Source organism: Drosophila nasuta, chromosome 2L, assembly GCF_023558535.2.
Source record: "Drosophila nasuta strain 15112-1781.00 chromosome 2L, ASM2355853v1, whole genome shotgun sequence".
NCBI lineage: Eukaryota > Metazoa > Arthropoda > Insecta > Diptera > Drosophilidae > Drosophila > Drosophila nasuta.
Genome location: NC_083455.1, coordinates 6,192,695 through 6,217,146, shown reverse-complemented (window position 1 = coordinate 6,217,146; position 24,452 = coordinate 6,192,695). Strand labels below are relative to the sequence as shown.

The 24,452-nt window shown below is 37.1% G+C and overlaps 1 protein-coding gene across 1 annotated transcript in view; it reads left to right on the top strand.

Moving 5' to 3' along the window:
• The window catches only part of LOC132796828 (neuronal acetylcholine receptor subunit alpha-7), a 72,955-nt gene that overhangs the window by 31,627 nt on the left and 16,876 nt on the right, over positions 1-24,452 (top strand). The window contains exons 3-6 of the mRNA XM_060808185.1: positions 515-2,349; positions 10,353-10,492; positions 23,455-23,790; positions 24,029-24,104. Coding sequence (XP_060664168.1) covers positions 1,398-2,349; positions 10,353-10,492; positions 23,455-23,790; positions 24,029-24,104 — 1,504 coding nt within the window. The 5' untranslated portion in view covers positions 515-1,397. The remainder of the gene's footprint in view (positions 1-514; positions 2,350-10,352; positions 10,493-23,454; positions 23,791-24,028; positions 24,105-24,452) is intronic.

Here is a 24,452-nt window from a genome sequence, read left to right as displayed (position 1 = left end):
TGTGAGATTGCCTCAGCTTTTGTTCTAGATTCAACAATTTGACCAACATTAAATGCAATTGTTGTTGTCGATTACTATAAGCTGCAACTGCAAACAGAGAGGACATACAAATTTAATACGAATGCTGCAACCACAAAGACTCCGACTTGATTTAGATTGCCAGCTAAAAGCCTTCTGGTGTTTTGGTAAAATCTATTTTGAGCAATGCCATAATCTAGCAGCCAGTTTGTAATTTAAGCCTGAATAATACACAAATGAATGTTGTGATTGCTGAGCTATAATTGAGGGACAAACCCGAGATAAAATCATTTTAAATAATACACATTTTCGACAATTTAGATGCGCAAGCAAATGTCAATTATGTGTTAATGAACACATAAATGTATTGATTTCAATTTATTTTTTTGGCATAACAATTTGTATACATTATGCACTTGAATTAATTATAAAATAAACACATTTTAATGTCTATTGCATTTTGCATTAATTATGAATTATTTGCATATCTTTTCAGGCCCGTCTTGCCACAGCAATAAGAAGCAACAGCAACAATAGCAAAGCGCTACAATGCACTGCCATCTAAAACTGCATTCAATTGCAATTGAACAATACCCACAAAACAAGAAAAAAATAAATAAATAAAAAGCAACTACAACTTAAATTGCAAATATACATGAATAATATATAAAATATATATAAGTGTATATACATACGTATATATTACAAACTAGAGAAAGCAAATTTTACAAAAAGCTGACCACAATATAAGCTGCAAATCATCGCATCTACTAAATTCTTGCAAAAAAATAAAGATTCAGATAACAGTATAGAAATAATATTAATAATAATCACGATTTACAAGGCTCTCTCTCAAGCACATGGACAAGAGAAATGCATTCAAACTGAAGCTGAAGCGCAAACTTAAACTATAAGACACAAGAAAATAAGAAAACACTCTTTGGGTTGTAAAAGCAAACACAAAGAAACCAAAGTCAGAACAAGAAGGAAGCATACAAAAAATAACAAAAAAAGGGAAAACTAAACGATAAATTTAATAATATTACAGCTAAAGGCAACAATAAAACTTATACTCGCCATATTGAACAATAGGAAATAATATAAAAAACATAGACAACCAAAGTAAAAAAAGTTGAACATTTTTGTAAAATTAAGAGCTATTAAGAAGCGTTGTCGGAGCATCACAAAAACTGTGAAAGGAAGCAAAAGAGAGAGAGAGAGTGGAATAGAGAGGGAAGAGACAATGTAAGCCCCAAAGAAAATTTGAAGAAGAAAAAAGGCAAAAAAAAACGGACAAAAGAAAATTGGAAGCAGCTGCAGCAGGGAAAGCAAAGTAAAAACAAATATACGCAACGTCATCAGCAAACACCGAAGAGACTATGAAAAATGCGCAACTGAAGTTGAGTGAAGTTGATGATGATGAGCTGTGGCTGTGGCAACAACACCAACAACATCAGCAACAGCAGCAACAACTATCGTTTAGATTAGCACACAACAGCAACAAGAGCAAGCAACTTACTCAACAGCAACTAAAGAGCTTAAGTACAAAACACCACAGCATCGGCAACGGCAACAACAACACAACATCAGGAGCAACTAGAAGGAGAGCATCACAGCATGTAGTCAGCGTGTCGAGCGACAACGGCCAGCAACATGTTCAACGGGACTCACAGCAACAGCAGCAAACGGAGTTAGACAACAACATGTTGAACCAGGGCGAAGCCGGCAGCAATCAAGCAACACAAACAAACATAAGACTGTGCGTACGCAAGCGACAAAGATTACGTCGGCGGCGAAAAAGAAAACCAACAACAGCAGCAACAGCAATAACATTTAGCAATAGCAACAGCAATCAAAGCACCACCACAACAGAAACAGCAACAGCAACCGCTACAACAACAGCAGCAGCAACAGCGGCCACATCAAGAACAACAGCAACATCCACAACATATTGGTTAGCCCGCAGCAATGAAAACAGCTTAAACATATTTTATGGCATTTGGTCTGTTAGTGTTGGCATTGTGTTGCATATGTTGCTGACGGCACTGAGATTGTGGAAACTGCAGCTGCAGCAGCAACGGCAAGTAGCAACAGTGCTTAGAGTCATTGCTAATAGCATCACCACCGCCATCATTTCCTATGCAAATGCGATTGCACTGCAACTACATTGCTGTAAGCCGAGCAGCAACAGTAGCAACAGCAATAGCAGCAGATACAGCAGCAGCAACAGCAACAACAGCAGCAGCTACAGCAGCAGCACACAAATAATCAACGGACTTAATAAACACTCATGGATATTTTTATTGATATATTTGAATTTATCTGCTAGAGGTAAGTGCTCTCTGCTACAATTATCCGATTATCAAATCAGACAACAAGTGCAACACTTGAGAGGCAGCAACAGCAACAGTCTTGTGTTGTCTGTAGCCGGCTGCAATTGTTGTTGTTGGCACAACCACTTGCCAGCAACTGTTGCCTCACAAGCTCTCATATATTGTTTAGCTGCACGCCAGCAGCAACTTCATAATGCACGCCGCCAACATATTGTCACTTTGACACATAAAACCACTCAAGGGTGGGACAACAGTTACTTTTTTTTTTTTTTTTGTTGTATTTTGTCGTTGTTGTGGGCGTTGCTGCCGTTTGTTAGTTGTGACATTTACGACAGCTTCAAGTGAAGCATGTTGACAACAACAGCAATAGCAACAGCAGCAGCAACAGAACCCGACCTCAGTCTCAGACGCAACCTCAGCCGCAACCTCTGTTGCTGCCTCTGCCACCGTCTCGGCTTGACTGTCTATGGCACTTGAAAGCGTCTGCGCCTAGGGCTGCTTTTTGTTGCTGTTGTTGTTATTTTTATGGTGGCAACTAAAACGAGCCAAGCCGCATAAGGACGACGGCGGTGGCGGTAGCGGTTGGGCCATTGAATGCTACCTGAATGAATAGTGTAGACAGTTTAAAACGCTTAAAAGTATGCTATAATATTCTCCTAGTAATGGAAATCCCTCCCCTAAGTGCTGCCGAATAGTGTACTTCAGTTGCAAGCAACAAATAAAGCATTGCGAGCTTAAAGAGCACAATATTTTGTAAATAAAATTCTTAGTGTCATTTAAGAAGAAAATGTTATACTGCAGATCATAATATATTTAACTGCACATCATTTTGATGTAATTTACTGAATTCTGAGTTTTATTGAATGTAACACGAAATGTATATAAGTTAGTTGCACTCAGTTCTCTGTTGCGTCAGGCGCAGAACTTAAAAGAAACTCTGATGCCAAATGCATATCCAACACATTTTCATTTAAGTATTTCATACTTTGTCTCATTATTTGAAATCTTATTTATCGTATGTAATACTCAATTTGTTTATACATATTATTTTAAATTTTATAATAAAGATCTTAAGCTCATTTTTCCAACCCATTATTTGTCTTTTCATTTAATGTTCACTTTGCACAAAGCTTACACATATATTGAAATTTGAATTTTATTTTATTTATTTTTTCTTCTTGAACTTAATCTTTTTCTAATATTTATCAATGCATTTACTTAGAAGTACATAAAATTTGTATTTACTTAATGTTTACCAATTTAATATTTTTATCATATTTCACAGTGCATATTAAATAATTAAACTAAAACCTGGATTTCGTTTTGAAGTACTTACATAATATGTTGTTTATTTCTATAATAATTCCATTGCTGGAGATATACACATTACAATTTTATAGTAAATTCAATAGCAATAAAGTGATATATGCAGTTCATATATATTTTTCCACTTATTGAAATTCCAATTCGTATGAAAACTGTTTCTCGCACAGCATTCTTGTTAGGCATTGCTCTAAAATGCAGCTTATAAAAATAGCTTAGGAAAATATGTTGTGTCGTTTACCTGTAACAATTTCCATGTGCAAACTATTTTTAGCAAAGAATTTTGTGGCGTGGGAATTTGTTCCGCTTTCAGTGCAAATCCAGCTTCTGGCGGCAGGATGCTTGTCTAGTTTCATTTTTCCTGTGCAATTTTCTGTATGTTATGTGTGTGTGTGCAGTTCAGTTTTGGCAAAATCCTTTTAATGGCTTTTTAGCAGCTTACAAATTCTTTTGCCATGACAACAATATTTTTAACACCGCGAGGCAGCCTTAGGGGCAGATGGTGGGAAGGCAGGATACACACACCTGACAACGATGCCGCCTGACTGCCACTTACACATATTGGGGTTATTAATGGGGCACACACACACACCCACATTGGGGGCAAATTGTAATGGAAGGGAATGATCACTTTGGCAGCAGTTGCAAAGTGTTTGTTGCCTTGTTGATTTGCCTCCCTCTCTAACTCCACTGTGCATTCGACTGTTGAATAAGTCGTTCGGCTTTGCGTGTCGTGGTTGTTCGCCAGCTATGAAAACATATGACCACACACACGCACACATATAAACTCATTATGCAAACGTATGTGTGTGTATGTATGTATGTGTGCGAGTGGGGCAACGTCTTTGTCTCTGCATTCGAAGAGTTTTTGCCCCGCCTCGCCTTCTGTCGTTGTCGCTGGAGCGAGTTGCGAGTTCATGTTTCATGCAGGCAATGTCGCTGTCCATGTGCGTGTGTGCATGTTTATGATTTTATGGCAGCACTTCCGTTTCCGTTATGCCATATTGTACTCTATATGTAACTACCCCTTTTACTACCCACTCCTCTCCTCTCCCCTTTCTGTGAACGCTGCCAGCGATAATCAGATTTAAACTTTACACAACGTCAACGTCGCTTACATCGCTGCATATGCATGAAGCAGTCACTGTGTGTGTGTGTGTGTGTGTATGTGTGTGTGTTAGTTTGTGTATTTGTGCGTGTCGTAGTGTGCGTTTGTGTTTTAGCTGCCCTATGACATCGTTCATACGCCCCGTTGGCCAGCCAAGTGCCCCTGTTATGACGTTTATTGCTTCGGAAAGCTTTTTGGCATGCTTCAAGACTTCAAGTCTTCAAGACTTTGCAGCCATTTGACAGCCGAATAAAGCGAGCAAGTTGATTTTAATGTTTTTTGCTTGTGCCGCTGACTAACGAGCTGCAGCATGTGCCAAAGCAGAGCAGGGGGAGAATGTTCAATGGGGGAAGTACAGGAAATTGTTAGCATTTTGAAATATAATTTCTGATGTACAATATGGTACATAAGCGAAAGAAGCATTAAGTTAAAGGGTTAAGTACCTTAAGGGGTTCCACATATACATAAAGGGAGGCTAAATTCCAAATATGAAAGTTCTTTCCAATGTAGATTGCCAAAACGAAATTCATCTTAAAATATCTGTTGAATTTTAGATAATTATTATCCAAATTTACTTATTTAAGTAAAATACTTCTTTCCTTCAATTCAGCTATGAAATATTTCTAGTCGCTCATTAAATATTCAAGCACAAAGCCCACACATGATTTTCAAGCAGCATTCAGCATTCATCGATCCCGCATATCAATCTATATTCGTACTGTCGTCTCTCCCTCTAAATGTCATATGCTGCTTCCATCATTAGCTAAAGGGTTACACAAGAAAGAAAAACAGAATGTCATGACTGCCATTTGCATTAGTATACATACGTTTACACACACATCTACACCTACACCTACATATGGGCACACACAGACAAAGATATATGCCCATCATGCTATACAAACAACTTTACTTACACCTCCTACACATATTTTGCCCCTCACTTCTGTAAGCATGAAGCAGCCACACAATGGCAAAGGCAGCGGCAACAACTTTTCTGTGCTGTGCTGAAATCAATCATCAAATATGATAGCATTCATAATTTCAATAGTGGACACAGGCGTTTGATTGATAGCCTGCCCAGGAAATTGCCAGCCTTCAGGTTATCCACCCCAGTCGTACTTCTTTGTAGCATCTGCTTTCCATCTCCAATCTATTCTTCCTCTTTTTCGCACCCCTCCTGGCAGTTGTCTGCTGATTTGTATCCATTTTTGAGTCTTGTTTCGTCTCAGGTTACCAGCTGAATAAAAAACCAAAGAGATAGTCATAAGCAATTAAATATACTCAGCCAAGCTTTATCCAATTAGGTTATGTACTTAGGGATACGTGTGTGTTTGACCCTTGGATAGCTGCTGCCATTTTTATTGCATAAATTAAGCTTTGAATGGTTAAGCGTCACCTTGGCGCTATTAAAACGCTCAGCTTCGCCGCTCTTTATTTCGTACTCTCTCTCCCTCTGTCTGTCTGTCTGTCTCTTTTGCGCTCACCGCAGCCATTAGCAGGTGCTCCCCGCCGAGCTGAGTGGAGGTCAGCAGCCACATGGCCGCAGAGCTCACAGACAGCCCATCAAGACTAACGAGTCGAGCTGTGACCATTCTGCATACATTGCCCTCCTCTCTCTCTTTCTCTCTCACTCTCCAGACTCCTTTTATATCGCAGCTCACTCCTTTGTATCGGTTTTAGCCGCTTAAGTGGTTTGGCGCCGCGTCAGTTTTCATTTCGCTTTCAATTTTTAATATCGACATGCAGCACGAGTGCCCCAATGGCGGAGAGCGGCTCTCAGATGTAGGGTATATTTCAGGGAGTTGCAGCTGTCTTTTAATCTAAGCAAACAACAGAGTGGTAAAAAATTAATTTAAAAAAGTATATATACTGAATTTAGAGTGCTTAACTAAGATTATTAGACCTGATAGCGATTACTCAACTAGATTCATATCAATAAAAAACTCACAGAATTTATATTTTTTTCGTAACAATTGAAATATATTATGTCAAATAGCGTTCTAAACTGATAGACAGCGAATTATAATTTCTTTAAGGTTCAAGATTTTACATACATTTTTAAAGAGTACGCTTCACCGGAAATTCCTTCTTGCAAATTCTCTTAAATATTTCCGCTAAAACAGATTTAAAAAACATATCAACCCAATTTAAGTTTTAGTACTCAAGGAGATTACTAAATGATACAAAAAAATAAGCTTTGAAACATTTTCCACCATAGGCATTATTTATTTAATAACCAAAAACGATAAAGAAAAGAGGAGCTACTCTTAATTTCGTAAATTTATATTCATAAATTTGCTAGTAATGCTAGTAAAATTATTCTGATTGTATTTAATTTTTTGAAATGTCCAGTTTATCTATAATAAGCTTAATAATTTTCTGAAATTACTTAAATTTAACAAACTTCAGTTCTTTTGTTTACTTCAACCCTTTTAAAATGTTCTGTTCTTATTGAATAAATGGCTTTTATATATCAGTGTAAAAATCTCTAGATAGAGATGGGTACAAGCGCTTTGTTGTTTCATATTTTTGTTAGACACTTGGCTGTTTCTGGTCTTTTTTGTTGTTGCTGATATTGCTGCTGTTGTTTGTAGGCGAGTGCATTTTCTAACCAATTTTGTTGCTTTTTATTTTGTGCACATTAAATTGGCTTCGGCTTTGCGGTCGTTCTAGGCAACTGGCTTTGTCTCATCCTTTCCTACAGACCGTGGCCACGTTCTGGCTGTTGTCTTTGCTGTCCAATTTCGCAGCTGTTGCCGAATTTTGTTTTTCTTTCTTTTTTTTTGGTGTTGTTGCTCGTACTTTACTGGCGTACTGTACTGGCGCTGACTTTGTGAAATAGCAATTACTTTTTCATGCTTCACTGCAATAAAATTGCAATTTTATGCGGCCTGCCGCAAAGCAACAGCAACAGCAAAATAAGCAAAGAGAAGTAAAGATGGCTGAGCAAGTGCAGCCATTGAAAAGGCATTTCCAAAATGGACGCAATTTATGGTTTTGCTGCCACCAAAAGTTAGACCGTGACTAGAGCATTTAACAGCCACTTCGTGTGAGTCATTAGCAAATGTCGACTGTAAAGTGAATAGTAGTGGAGCATCAATTTATCGGACACTTTTCGATGCAAGTAAAGTTTTTATTTTATCCAAATACAGGACTGAATATTCATTAGTTTAGTTTTCTACATTTGTTTCTTCTCCTTTTCCATCTGTGAATAAAAGTGTTACAAACAAAAATCTTAGCACTGAAAGTATATACGTATATTTTTTAAATACACAATGGTTTTATTCACAATTCCCTCTCTGCTCTCTGGCTGCAGCTTTTGCTTTTGCTCGGCTTGAAGTATTTGTTTTATTATTACATTCATTTTGACACTTCATCAGACGTTGGCCCTGTTTTGTGTTGCATTTTTTTTTTTTCCACTCTTATTTTTATTTTTCTCGTCTTTTTTTGTCGCTGCTCCTGTTTGCTTTGTGCTGTGATGTCAATGCTTTGCCTTAAAGGCTTAACGCTGCCGTGTTCCTGCCTCGGCACTGAGCTCGCCGCACCCCCGTCCCTCCTCATCATTGTCAGGCAGCTTTGCCTCGTTAGCTGCGACGCCTGCCGACGTTCTCTCTGCATTTTGTTTAAGAATTTTTAATTTTAAATGCAATGCAAACGCGCTAAAAGAGAATGAAATATGCAAACGTGCAAGAAAGTGAAATAAAAGAATTTCACCCATTTTCCTCGGCCTGCCTAGAGCAGCAGCACACACACATAGACACACACACACACACACACACATTCCCATAATGTGTTGGAGTTTGCCAGCCAAAAGACTAAAGGCGAATTAAAACTAAGTAAAAAAATTTATGTGCATAACTTTTATGATGTTCATTTTGTATGCAAATCTTGTGGCATAACAATTCAGAAAGTGCAGAGAGAGAGCAAAGCCAGATCTTATAAACTAGAATGAAAGCTGAAGAAAACTATTCACATTTATCATGCTCGTATGTAAATTATTATTTATTTCATCGCCTTAAGTTTCTTTCAACAATTATTCTAAATTATTATTCTGATTGTTATTAAAATTAAATATTTTATGCCGCAACCGGCATTTCGTAACTAATCTTTTAAGTTCTCTAAATACAATAAAATTCAAGTTTTACTAAAAGCATTTAAATTTTATTCTTAAAACATTTGGAGTGATTTTTTTTAATAGACTGCATAATAATCGAAAACACTTATTATTAAAATTGAGCTGCGATTTAATCAGTATTCAATTTATCTGCAATAGCTCATGCAAATTTTACGTAGAATAGACAGGATATTAACTAACCTCCCTCAAACGCTCCTCATTTTCATCGCGAGCCATTGAAAATTCATCACAGAATAGTTAAAGTATTATCAATCGCCATTCTGCTGCTGCTGCAAATCGTTTTCGCTCTTTTTGCACTTTCAAGCACTTTGGTATTCAGGCGCCACAAGTGGCGAATCATTAAAAATGAATCCATTTGCAATTTTCTTGCATTTTTCGCAGCAACGTGCAACGTTCAACGTGCCACGTGCCACTGAATAAATCCGACACTTACAACTACTTTGCAGCTAAAGTTTTGGCATTCTTATTGCAGATTGTGGCGTGTCACAAAAGAAACTTGGCACACTAAAGCATACTCATGATCCTGCAATGGAATTGTTTGCCCCAAATCTGCAAAGGACCCTTAAGAAATTATCAAATTGAAAGCGAAGAGAATAGAGACACGCTATAGAGAGAAGAAGAGAAGGCAGAGAAAAATGCCCCACATGAGTTTTCTTTGTCGTTTTCGTTGCATGCATAAATAATTCGACGATAACGATTCGCCAAACGGCAGACAAATAACGAGGCGTATGAGTGTTTTTTTTTTGTTCGTTGTTTCTCCTCTATTATTTGGTGTGCGTGTGTGTGTGAGCCAATTTATTATCGACAAGCAAGCGAGCAGTCTTGTCCGAGAAGAACGCAAGGAAATTTGTATGTTAAAAACTTTTGGCTCAATAAAAGTTTCTCTTTGTTATACGCAAGCCAGAACAATAGAGAAACGGAGGTCGACGGGAAGACAGATAGACACAAAAACACTGGGACATATGCTGAGCAGAAAAAGAGCATAGCCAGAGAAGCAAAAGTTTTCCCAAAACGAATCCCGCATTTTCAAATAGCAACAGCAACAGCAACAGAAACAGGAATAGAATCAGTTGGCCAAGTTGCAAAACCAAACCGAAAACTCGTAAACTTTTGCATATCAATAAATTTCCAGTTGCTTTCCTCTTTATATTTCTCTATCTCTCTGTCTTTCTCGTTCAATCGCCCACTCGCCTTAGACTTTTGTCTCTGGGTCCCATTTTGCCACACAAATTATTGATGTTGATTTGCGGTGCTTTTGTGCAAGAGGCAAACACTTGCATCGACCCTCTAAACTCCAATTCCACAATTCGTGCTGTATCCTTGTGCCTGCCTGCGTCACCTTATCGAAACAGTTTGATCTTTACAAGTGGTGCATTCAAAGTTTGTGAAGAAACTAATTTCATTTTTATCTTGTCTTTTGTATCAATTGCAGTTTGCTTAGCAGGATATCATGAAAAGAGACTGTTACATGATCTTTTGGATCCTTATAATACACTAGAACGTCCGGTTCTCAACGAATCGGACCCGTTACAATTAAGCTTTGGGTTAACTTTAATGCAAATTATCGATGTGGTAAGTAAAACAAAATAACAACTAATATTAAAAAATATTTTAAATGATTACAATATTATATCTGTGGTAGTTTAATTTAAAAAAGAAATATATATATAATAATTGTAATTAAATATCAAAATATAAACAAAAGGCATTTTTTGGTATATTGATAAATATAGTCATATCTTTAAAATATACTACAGAGTGCAAAATATTCTTTATAGGGTCGGAAATACCTCCTCCCTATTAAATACATTTCTTGCATGCAAAAAGTTATAATACTCTTCTACAAACAAGTATGACAGCTACAGCCGAGTGTGCTTGTCTATGAGAAACCCACTACTAATTTTGAATAAGAGCAAAACAGTATGGCATTATTCTCAAAATATACCAAAAATATTGAAATATGTAAAAGGCGTTATTTCCTACATTGAGTGAAAAAAATATTTTCTAGAGTTGGATTCTTTCTTTTGCCGGTTAAAAAGATTTTCTGCAGTCACAACGTTCTATAACAAAAGTTTTACCTTCGGGATAGCGGGTATATTTAAGTTTTATACTTTATTAAAATACATTTCTTTAGTTTTAGAAAATATTTGTAATTTTTAGATTTTCACTCTTCTAATATTATATAGCTCGTTGGGCACTTTCTAGTTTTTCCCATTCATTAAATTATCTGCCTATGAAACGTATTAAAGAAGTATTCCAATTAACTTTAAAACCCCGAACGCTTTAATCTTAAAGTCATTTCAAGCTCCATTGAGAGAGAAAACAGCACGAAGGTGACAAAAAAAACTGATGACACCATTTTGTGCGCTGTGCATGAAAAGTGAATTGCCAAGAAAGTGAAATTTTAATTATTTGCTTATGTGTGCGGGAGTTCGCACAGATATGTGTGTGTGTTTGTGTTTGTGTTCCCTGAATGACAGCTTGGCTTGAGTTCTCTTCTGGCTGACTTGCTGACTGGTTGACTGGTTGACTGGCCTGGATGCAGACAGGACGCACACATCCTGCCCGACTGCCAACCTGACTTACCAGGCAGTGTCGAGTAAATTACATGCAACGTCATGTGGCGTGTGGCATTTGGCTCATTCTCACCTCCAGAGTGAGCGTAGGGAGGGGAATTGCATGTTGCATTCATTGGGGCAAAGTTTGTTATATACCATTTTTTTTCATTCTGTTCACTCTTGCTTCTGTTGCTGCTGCTGTTGCTGCTTCTGTTGCGTAGAGGGCAGCAGCAAGGTGGTGGCAACATTTGTATATGCATCAAGCGAGCGCGTTGCGTTTGCTTTTGTTAGTGAGACAACCTCAATTCATATTAGATTTCTATGTAAGAGTGTGCGAGTGTGTGTGTGTGTGTGTGTGTGTATGTGTTGTTTGTTGCCTGCCTGCCTGGCTGTCGGTGTCCCGACCAAAGTTGGGATTCAGCAAAATGGAGCGCACAAACAAAAGATACTGCGCCTGAAAGCAGAGTCCAGAGCAGAGAGTAAGATGGTAGTAATAGGGAGGAAAGAGTGAGTAGGAGAAGGGGAAGGGTGCGAGGGGTGGAATGTGGGGATGGTTGCTGCTGGTGGCAGAAAACAGGCCTAGAACTGCGCATTCACTGGCGCGTTAAAAGTCACACACTGCGAAAATACTGCAAAGCATTCACAATACAACACACTCACACACGCACACACACTCACACTCGCACATGTGGCATGCAAATAAAATGAATAAATAAAATTTGCACATGTGTTGTTCACACCTGCCGCTACAGCACATAAAAGTTGCGCGCTCAGCAATGAAGTGCGAGTTGCTGTTTTATTGTTGTTCTTGTTGTTGCTGTTATTGTTGCTGTTGCTGTTGCTGTTATTGCTGCTGTTGCTGTCACAGAGCTCCTGCAAAATGAAGTTGAAAACGAATGAAGTACAATGCGTTGGCCCAGTCTTGTTTGTTGTTGCTGGCGTTGCGCTAAAACTGCTGGCAGTAAAAACTGCAGCACGCACACTCAAAACGCAGCAACAGCAGCAACAGCAACAGCAACGACAGCAACCACCGACAACAACAACAGCAATTACAGTTGGTATGTCGGGCATAAAAACCAAAAATCGGGTCATTTTGTTACACTGGAGCTGTGTTCGGGTGTGAACACACAGCTCCCAGCAGAGCTCGCCAAAGCAGCCAACGGGATCTTATGCACTCTCCCTTCTCTCCCTTCGCTCCCTTCTCCTTGTCCTCCTCGCCCTGGCTGCTTTTGGCCCGTAAAGTTTATGTTGTGTGCAAAGTGTCAGCAACATCTCGCTGGGTGCAAAGTGTGTGGGTGTTGGCCAAAAGCTAGCGGTGCTTAAAGTTTTTATTCAACGAATAATTTGCGAATTGCTTAGGTGTGGCAAACGCGTTTGCTTGCAAATGTTGCCCAAAATTAAACCAAGCTATCAATGAGGCAACTTGTTAACTGCATTCACCAACAGACTGTGAGTGCTTGGCTTATGATTTCAGATTATGCAAAAGGCAAATTATTAATGACATACTTTAAAGAGTGTAATAAGCAACTTGCATTAAGTATACGCATTTACTTTTAATATTTTGTGCAAATTTATTTCTTTGTCGTGTTTTTATTTCGAAAGTACATATTGAGAATATTGATTATATTACAAAAATGTGCATTTTTACAACATTGATTGAAAGAAACATAAATAAAGTGTAAACGAAACATACACAAATTTTTAAAATGAATAAGAAAAGAATGAATATTCCACTTTATTTATTGAACTAATGTTTTATTCAATTTTTAACCAGTCGAAACTGCCAATTAGTCATGTTGACAAGCTTGCCAGAGTTATAAAACTACAAGATATAAAAACAAGTAAGAAAGCTTCAGTCAATGTTCTCGACTATGAGATACCCGCTATTTATTTTCAATGATAACAAAACATAATCTCACCTAATCTATTGAAGAAATACCAAAATAAACATACCAAAATAAGTAAATAGGAAATGTAGAATACAAAATATACTAGATTGTCAGCCGACTAAGCCCCAAATGTAGCAACCAAAGTTATAATTCATTCTACCGTATCGGTACCGTGTAAAAAATATACAACCAAATATCCATTGATTAACCTGAAATAAACATCTCCATATATGTATGTTTATGGACAATTCATTGTCAGAAATTGTCGCGTGTGACACTATTGACAGTAAAAAAAAACATAATCGGACACAGTTTTAATAATAAATAAAAATTATTTTTGTAGCTTTTTATTAGCACTATTTTTAGAGATAAGATTGATTTTAGGAACTCTTTCTATTTTTTGGTAAAATTCGAGTACGAGTTCTTATAAATCCGGAATCATTCTTAGCTTTAATTAAAGTGTTCAAAGTTTCATCTTAAAAGTTTCATCCTCACTCAAAATAAAACAAGTAAGAAAGCTACAGTCGAGTGTACTCGACTGTGAGATACCCGCTACCCATTTTGAATAAAAGAAACATATTTTGCGGTATTTTCTCAAAATATACCGAATATATTGCAAAAATACTAAAAATATACCAAATGGTATATTTGGTATATCGACATAGTACCACATTCAAAATATACCATAGACGGCACAATATACCAGATTGTCAGCCAAAGCAACTAAGACCCCTAGTAAGTAGGCGTTTTTGCCCATACAAAAGTATTTCTTTATCTTTTGATATATGTTTTTCTCGACATTTTCGCCAGACAATATTTTATAAGCAAATCAAATTCACTATTCAGCAAAAATACAATTATTTAAAAAAGAAATAATCGATTTCATACCTACCTACTATGCAGAGTTCATGAAAATAATGTATAATTATTATTTTTACTATATATTTGCTTAATTAAAATAAATAGAATATTCTTTGTAGGCTTTGCTTACTACTAAAAGTAAGACGCAACTTTAAGTTGCTCTAACAGTTTGTTGGTAGCCTGGTTAGATGCATTTTAGATAACAGTCCCATAAATCTGTTTGAGAAGTAACTTGAGAGTTGCCGACTGCAAACCAAAGGGAAATTGTTGCAGTCGAAATTCAGCATAAATCTTTCAATTTTCAGCAATTCACACCCAGTTTGCTCTTATTTACACTTAAGCAGAAAAATATTTATGCGCGTTTCCAGCATTTCTTTCATTTCTGTCGTTATATCCGTGGGCGTATATAAGGCGGCAATGCCATTATATTTCCCCAGGGATATTGAGGCATTTGACACTGGCAATATCTTAACTGCTAACTGCACTCGTAGTTGCATTTCCATATTTTACGTATTCAACTGGAGGTGCAACGAAGGAAGAGGAGGAGGAGGAAGAGTTGGTCTCAAAGCAATTTGAAGATTTAACACCTGACAGCTGCTGCTGGTGCAGCTGCTGTTGGCAGCTTGGGTTGAGGGGCGTGGCAAGGACACGATGCTGTTGGCAAAGGCCAAGCGACGTTTTCCCCAGAGCAGCAGCAATTCAATTTGAGGCAGCTCCAAAAAACTGGAAACTGGAACACAAGTGCGAGTGTATATGTGTGAGTGTGTGTTTGGGGAGGTGCAAAATGTGCTTGAGAGCGTTAAGCATCATCAATTCAGCTGCTTATCAGTGAGACAGTCAACGTCTCTTATCTGTCAAGTTGCCAAGTGATTAAGCTTTAAGCACACCAAACGGAGCCTACTCAAATGAGCGTGGCCAACGATGGAGCAAGTCGCTGGCAACGATAATCGCAGCTCCTATCAAATGCATTATTATTGCAGCGACAACTTGCCATAATTGCGCTCCAGGGAGGTCAACTGGAAAAGGACACACGACACGAGAACATGAGAAGTGTGAAGTGGGATGAAGCTGTGCACAATGCCAAGAGAAACAAAACGAATCCAGTTAACAATACTTCGGTGTGCGGTGCAGCTTGAAATTGCATTTGAATAAGTCACAATTTATGTGCCACATTGTTCAGCAGTAAGCAACACATACACACAATGCGAGTACAAGACTTGGTAAGATGTGCAAACAACAATGGAAGGCAACGTCGCACAGCAACGCAACGCAATGCAACTGCCCTGAAAAGTATGCTATGAATTTTATGCTGCACACCTTTGTTTACCTGTCGACGATGGCGTTGATGTTGCTCAAATTAGAATGTTATCATGTTGCAGTTTGTTTACAACTTCTGCTTCTGCTTTTACTGTTCCACTCCTATTCTATATACTTTGCCGTGTCGTTTGCCATGTTCACCTAATTCCAGATTCCCGTCAATTTCAGCATCGTTTTTCGGTTTCGTTTTCGCTTTTGCCTACAGGACTAAAAGGCTCTTTTTCTAAGCGCCATACATGTATTGCATCAACTTAAAGAGGACAGACACCTCTCTCTCTCTGTGTCTGTTTGGCATACTTTTCAACATTTTTCAATGCATTTGGCTTTGCATTTCATTGGGATAGTCATCCCCACAGCAGCTGCTTCTTAGTCACTTTCCCTTTGATTGATGTTGTTGCATGTGCGAATGACTGCGGCTCGAGTCCGGTTTTGTGTCTCTCTCAATCTGTGTGTTGGGCTCTGTCGCTTTCAAAGGCATACGCTGCCAAATGAGTGCAAGCAAGCACACACGCACACATTCTCACACCATCACACAGATACATTGATGTTGATGTTGATGTTGTTGCTGATGCTGTATCCTGTGTCCAGAGCATATTGCTCAATGGCCTGTGCGAGTGTTTGCTCAAATTGGGACAGCACTTCGACAACAAATGACACAACTCCACTTAACGAGCGTAGCACATGGCAAATGTCCATCACCCTCCTCGACAATATCTTCCATCATAAAAGCATTAACTTCTCAAGCAACCAAGTAGTTGAGCGCCAAATGCACTTAAACACTTTAAGGAAAATTGAAAAAAACCCGCACACGTCTAAGCTTATTGAATTCATGGGTTTTATAGCCGATAAATTTGATATATCTTTTTAATTTGGAAGGATAAATGAAAATTAGAAATAAATAATAAAAAATTTTAATTTGTTCTTAAAAATTGTATTCACACATAATTTATTTGCATGTGAATCAATCGTCTGAATAACATAGTACATATAATTTAGATTCGAAACGGTAAATATAACAAATATAAAAATTTAGATTATTAAATACAACAATATATTTTTCTAAAGCGTTCTAATAAAGTGTAAACATATTCCATAAATATTGCAAATTAATTTTTATTAAAATTATGCTATCTAAGAAACTATCAAATACCAATAAAGTAATGTGCTGTATATTATTATATGGTTAATCTTTAAGTGTTTAGTCAAACTAAAGTGTAGAATGGAAATTTTGTAAAAAACTAGTGAATTCTGATTCCAAACTAATGAATTTAGTATAACCTCATTCATAGTTTATTGCAGCAAAAAGGGAATCTAAAGAAGAGTATATTTTAAGAGTAATATAGTACCACACGGTTTAGCTTTTTTATTTGAAATGTGTAGCGGGTATCTCTCAGTCGATCACACTTGACTTATCTTACTTTAAATTGTTAAACTTCATATGTTAAGACTTGGGGCTATTTTCCCAAAAAGAATCACTTTGTGTAGTTTATCCACGATACTCTCACTCATAGTTTACTACCACAAAGTAGAGAAGATAAAGAAGGCATAATTTATATAGTTTAACTGTAAATCCATCCAACAAATGACTGTAATTGTCGTTGAAGCCATTGGCATTGGCATGCACAGTTTGGCATGAATTGATGGGCTTTATGGGCCACAACGGCTTTTTGGTTTAATAGCTAAGCGAGTGAACATTGCGTAAATACTTCTGAATGGAAGTCAAGTTTTCAAAAGTCCTTGAAAATCATGCGACATCCAGCTGAGTGTGTGTATATGTGTGTGTTTGAATATGGATGATGATAAAAGCGTAATTTAATTAACTGAACGCGAGCGATGCGCGCATCAGATACAAATACAAATTCAGATAGAAATACAGATACACAGCAGCATCTCTCCCTCTCGAGCTCTCGACTCGATATCGAGGTTATAGCCCATTCATATATAGTATGCGTATGTACATTTTATACACTCTCATATAAGAAGTATGGTATATGTATTATATGTGTGCCGCCTTGTAAATATTTGCCGGCAGCTGTCATTTTGATAATGGAGTTTCAAATGTTTGCTATTCATGCTCATAAGCACATGTTTGTAAGTCCTATGCAAGGGCCTAAGCAGAGCTCCCCCTCCCAACCCATCGCGTCTCTCCCTTCGTCTCGCAACTGTGTTTGCCCACGAAGAGAGCTAACCACATGAACACAACCTCCTCCTCGTCTCGACTCGCACTCACCACTCTCACACACATATAAAGCACGTCCATTGCTTAAAATATGCAAAAAGGACCACGCCCACACGAACGCATTCGCCCATGCTTCTATTTAATTGCATTTTAAAAGCACGCGAACCTCGCAGCTACAACTTTTTGTTGCCATTTTTCAATTAATTCGCGTTGCGAAAAACTCTCAAAATTCTTTTTAATTTAATTTGAAATGTGAAATGCATGTCGATCTCCATTGAAAACTATCGATCGATTCGCAAAACTTTTTAAAACTTTCACTCAATCCAATTTCCAGTTGGTCAATTAAAAATAATTACTATTGATTACGGAAGATGTATGAAATTATTTAATATCGAAAGTTTTTTTGTTTTATTATTTTCTGAAATTATCAATACAAAATCAAAATTCAACAAACAATTCTAATTGATTTAAATATTTCTAATTGATAACTTAAAAATACATAAATTAATTCAGCAATGAGTTCAAAGTAAAGTAATTTTAAAGTACAAACTGAGTTAAGTAAAAAGAAGTTAGAAAACTACGGTTGAGTTTGCTCGATTGTGAGATACACGTTGCACATTTTCAACAAAACCATATTCTAAAATTATACCCAAAAAATATTATATCGAACAAGACTTAAATATACCAAAAGCTATATGTGGTATATTGACAAAGTGCAATATTAAAAGTATACCATATAGTACAAAATATACCAGATTGTCAACCAAAGTTGCTAAGATTTGATTTCAGTAGGCGTACTACAAGAACTAGGGCTTGACAAAATTTGAAAGAAAATTGCAAAAATAATTATATTTATATTTCTAATAAAATTGCAAACATCTGCAAAAGTAAAGTGCACTATTATTAGTTTAGGAAAATATCCAATTAACTAATTTTATAGAAAAGTCCAAAATCTCAGAAATGAGTGCAACTTAATAAAAGCATTTTGCAAAACTGCGTTAATCGCAGAATGACAAATGAAGCAGCTCTATAATCGGTTTCTGCAAAGAGTCTGAAGAAAAAAAAGATACGCTAAGAAGGCGAAGATAAAATGCAAAAAATATACATAGCAAACAACAAACAAAAAAAAGGACAACTCCCAAGCGCATCAATTAAAAGGCAGAGACAATGCGAGGCGCAGATTAATTGGCGTCAATGAGTAGCAGACAAATAGAAAAGCGGGAAAGAAAAATGGACCAAGCGAGAGACTGAAAAGCCAAGAAAGAGAAAGAACGAATGGAAGATAAGGCAAGCGAGTAAGCGGCAAGGACGAAAAGTGATTAAGTAGACACCGGCAGTGGGAAAAAGGCATTGGAGGCATTGCCGCCAACAAAAGGCCGAGCCATATCAACGGATATCAGCGAAAATGAGTAATGAACTCGAGTTGGAGCCAAGCGGCAGAACAATAAGAAACTAGGTCTCTCTATGTGTCTGTGTGTATGTGTGACTGTGTGTGTGCGTGGGGAATGCGCTACAGTTTTTTGTGTGTTGTTGTTGTTGCCTTTGCTTCGCCTTTTTTAAATTCCCAGAACGCACCACATGTCAATGAACTACTGCAGCCTGTAACTGTATGAATGTGTGTGTGTGTCTGTGTGTGCTTGTGTTTTATAAGTGTGGGAATATATGCAAATTATACACAAGCCAAAAACTTGTCTTTGGGCAGTGAGCGAGCGCCAAGCAACGCCTGTAACTTGGCTGTAATAATTTTGCCGTTTGCTTTTTTCTGCTCATTTAAAATTCAACAACTGCCGCCGCTGCCATTTTTACCACTACATTGAAGTGTGGGAATGGGATAGAGCAATGAAGACGAAAAGCGATGGGGAAAAGGGAGCGAGCGAAATGGCGAGCTCGCACTTTTTGAATGGAAATAAGCCTCGTTTATGTTACGTCTGTTGCTCTACAAAAAAAAACCGACAAAAAAAAACAGAATTCCATAGAAGCAGCAAATACATAGCATGCGCCTATCCCTTTGTCCCTCTCCTGTCTGCTATTTTACATGCATGCAACAGCAGCAACAACAACAACAACGACAACAACAGCTGCAGAGGCCACCGAAGGCGACGACAAATAAGCACCACAATTTCTGTGGCTCCTATTTCGCTATTCGTCTGACTTTTGGCTCGCCTCCCACATTTTTATTTTAATTAAACTTGAAGCAGTTTGCTCTTTATTCATTTTCTTTTTATTTCTTCCATATGCAGTCATTTGAGTTGCTTTTTTTTGCTGTATAATTGTGTTCAAAGTTTTAGTAGAACTGCAAATGAACATGTGTAGACAAATACGACTTGCACATAAATGTTGATAAAGAACGGGTGAAGTAGTACATAATAAATATCAAGGAAGTTGCTTAGAAGTACCTTCAGACTCTTACATTTCCTTGAATAGTAAATGCGAAAATCATCATGAAAACTTTTGCATGTTTCTCTGAATCTGTTTGGTCTTGAAAAAATCTCGAATGTCAATATTAATAGTGCTTAAATTCTATGAAATTTGCAAAATTAGATAAGAAAAAGGCAATGTAAGGGGTGGAAAGTAGTAATTTATTGCTTTGAATTTAATTAATATTTAAGTTTTTAACAATTCTGAATTTTTAAACAAATTTAAAAAAATGTATATTCATTTTTAAGAAGAATTATTATTTTATTAAAATTTACATATGGGCATTTCCCAAAGTCGCGAACGTACGTTAGTACGAGATAAATTAAAAAAAATAAAATCGAAAGCAAACGTTTCCTGAAACTTTTTTTTTACTCTTCGATAGCATTTGTTTAGCTCTTTGGTTAGTGTAAATTATGGGGCTTATCGATTTTTAATTTTCATAATATTGTCAAAAAACATGCGGTCGCGAACGTACGTAAAATAGAAGTCGACTTTGGCTTAATACAGTAAAATGCAAAACTCTGCGAATTGAGACGGAATATTTTAAAGAAATAACTTTACTTTCAAAGTAGAATCATGTAGCTTTCTATTAAGTCTACTCTTAAGAAAATATCTCCATTTATTTATTTTTAATTTAATTAATTTCCGGGTGCGAACGTACGGTCGCGAACGTACGATTTTTCCATGTTGTTTTATTTATTAAATTTTTATATTTACCACATTGGTTGATTGTTATGATTTAAATATGTAATAAATAATAAGTAATAACTAACAAGTAATAAGTAACTGCAAACGACATAATTTTCAAAAACAAAAACAAAAATTTTTTTTTTAAATCCATGCGACGCTAGTAAAAATCGACATATGTATGCTTATAGGTAAGGTCGCGAACGTACGCTACTTTGACAGTCAATAAAAAAAGATTGGTTTGAGTAACCCCAACGATTTTTTATATTTCAAATATATATACCAAAATAACTTAACACACGAAGTTTCATTCAGCTGCTTGCACTTAATACGAAGCAATTACAATAAAATGATGTTTTCGGTCGCGAACGTACGATTTGAACATAGATAAGAAGCAAAATAAAAATAAACAGTTAATTGAACATTTTTTCGCTCACTTTGCATTTTTTATCTTATTATTGGATTGCTATTAAGAGATTTGGTAGAAAAAGAGCAAACATATCATATGTTTTCTTTGTGAAATAATAAAACATAAAAATGCATACAAAAGGAGCTAAAAGTAAAAAATTACATTTTTTCAGTTTGCAGGCAAATTTTTTTATAAAAACAACGGAGATATTATGAAAATTTGGATATTTCTTTATGACATTATATAAAAAAATACGATGAATGTGAAGATTTTTTTTTTCGGTCGTGGATTACCTTTTTTTGGGAATTGAATAGAATATATATATTCTTAAATAGCGTGTCCGTCTGTCCGTGTGAACATCTAGATCTCAGAGAAAATAAGAGATGAGGCTATAATTTTCGTCGGCCCTTGTTATTTTTGGAAGCAGATCAAGTTTATTTCAAATTTTGGTCTTAGCTGATTTGGCTAACAAAATGATACATTTTGTTCTCAATGGTATTTGTTGGATATTTAATTATTTTTGTGTTATATAAATTTGGTATATTTCAAAAATAATACCGTACTACTTGGACTTTCCTTAAGAGGGATAATAATTAGCAATAACAATATTGTAACAATATTATTAAATTAAATTTGTTTGTTCTACTGTAATGGAGATCTGATAAATGTATTCTATAAGTAGTGTATAGTACACAAACATTCCATTCTTCATTTTAAAAACATTCTCGCACTCACTGCAAGCAATAATCCGAGCAATATACCATGAAACGCAACGTGAAACGCCACAAAAAAAAGCGTGGAAAGCAATTTGGACAATCTGGACGATTGAGCCATCAGAGCGCATTATGCGCGGTGGTCGTCACCTCCCTCTGCTTCTTAACGAAGCTAGAGCACAAAAACCAATTTTCGTTCTAATTTGTTGAAAACGAATTTGATTAGGTTGACGCTTCGCTTACACAGGGGAAAAAGGAAAAAGGACAACTGAATAGCATAGCGAACTTTGCAGCGTTCAATTTGTTTGGGCTGCGGTTGGAGGCCAACAAAATGCATTTGAGAGCGTACACAGCGGACAACAGCGGAGAGCTGAAATTGAAGCTACAATCAAGTGCAATAATGTAATGGCAGTTACCGAGTGAGATAGAAAGAGAGACTGAGAGCGAGACCGAGAGCGAGAGAGCGTGTGGCGAAGTGATGTTATGACCACAATATTACGTGTTCTGTGTACACTTCTTGCAGCATCCTGATTTGACGGCAACTCTGTTAGCCGCAGCTTGCTTTTATTTGTCAGCAGTTCGATTTCCTCACCAAAAAAAAACCAAAAAGAAGCCAAAACTTATTGACGATTGCTGTGTGACCCAGCTGTTGGTAGGCTGCTGTTGGTCCGGGCTGCAGGACGTTTTTTTTTCTTTTGCTGGGCACTGGCCATTGCTCCATTTCATTTTACCGCATTTCTGTCGCAATTTTGCTGCCACTTTTGTTATTTGTTTGTTGCTGGCGCATTTTGTGATTGCACTTGCAGCTTGCGCACAGTTCATACCCGGAAATTGCTCTGGCCAAAATATTTCTACAATGCCCAGGCTCAGCTTTCAGCGTACTCTGCAGTCTGCACACTCATACACACACACTCTATGCATTCCTTCTCTTTGCTAGTACTATGTAGTTAAGCGCCCAGAGATTTGGTTTTTGGCAGTTCTCTGGCCCGTACGCCTATGAATATTTCAGGCATTTAATTGTAAATTACACATTCGCCCTGTGTGCACTTTATGCATTTTTTACAATTGTTTGCGAGCTGCCGTTGCTGCTGTTGTTGTTGTTTTCATTGTAATGCGCGGATTTGGCCATTGGGCCACGTGCCTAGGGAGAGGCTTTTATTGGGGTCTGGTTACGGCGTATTTAAAAATTTAACCCGCTTGATTAAAGTTCGCGTAAATTGAAATGGTTTCATTTGTATTCTGTGTGTGTGTGTCGCTTGCTGCTCTTCAATTATTCAGCAATTTGATGGATGATGAAAAATCCTGTGGAGTTCATAATGCCCCGCGGACTTAACTGCATAAATGTGTACATATTTGGCATTATTGTGAGCTGAATAAATTAAATATACTTAAATATTGATAATCAAACGAAAGAATTAAATTATATGACAATAAGTTGTAATTTAAAAATCTCGATAAAGATTATTTTCACATTACTAATAGAAAAATCGTTTTCATTCGCAGGATGAGAAAAATCAATTGCTTGTCACGAATGTGTGGCTAAAACTGGAGTGGAACGATATGAATCTCCGCTGGAATACGTCGGACTATGGCGGTGTCAAGGATCTGCGCATTCCCCCGCATCGCATCTGGAAGCCCGATGTCCTCATGTACAACAGCGCCGACGAGGGATTCGATGGCACCTATCAAACAAATGTTGTGGTCCGCAACAATGGGTCGTGTCTCTACGTGCCGCCGGGTATCTTCAAATCGACTTGCAAAATCGACATCACGTGGTTCCCGTTCGATGATCAGCGCTGCGAGATGAAATTTGGCAGTTGGACCTATGATGGATTTCAGGTTTGGTTCAGTCGACCGAGTAGGCAAAAAGCAAGGCAACCTCAGGGAGTACTGCTCAGCTCGTAGTTGTTATGCTTAAACTATAAAATATTTGCGTACTTTTTTTTGTGTTTATAATTTTATGATTTATTGAGAAGAAGAAGTTGAAGAAGAAGAAGGAAGTAAAAGAGGAGGAGGAGGAGGCGGAGCGATATATATATTTATATTATTCTACCCTCTCCCCCCATTGTAACTAAAGCTGGATTTGCAATTACAAGATGAAACTGGCGGTGATATCAGCAGTTACGTGCTCAACGGCGAGTGGGAACTACTGGGTGAGTAAGCCAATGCCAGAACCAAACCAAGATACAGAAACAGAAACAGCTAAAGCTAAAGCTAAGGCTAAACCTAAAGCTAAAGACTTATCCATCTGGCTGTTAAGGCAGTCGCTTTGCTTACTTTAACATAAGTAACTCACGTTCTCAGACAAATGAAACGAAAACATACACATTAGAAAAATTGAGAAATGACTGCCACAACTACTAGAGGCATTCTCATTGTGTTCTATATACTTTCATCTATATACTTTTTAAGTGTGTGTGTGCGTTTGCGTGTCTGTGCGAAACTCGTTTTCCCGGGCAGAAATGACAAAATGAAAATGAAAAGAAAAAAAAAGATAGAAA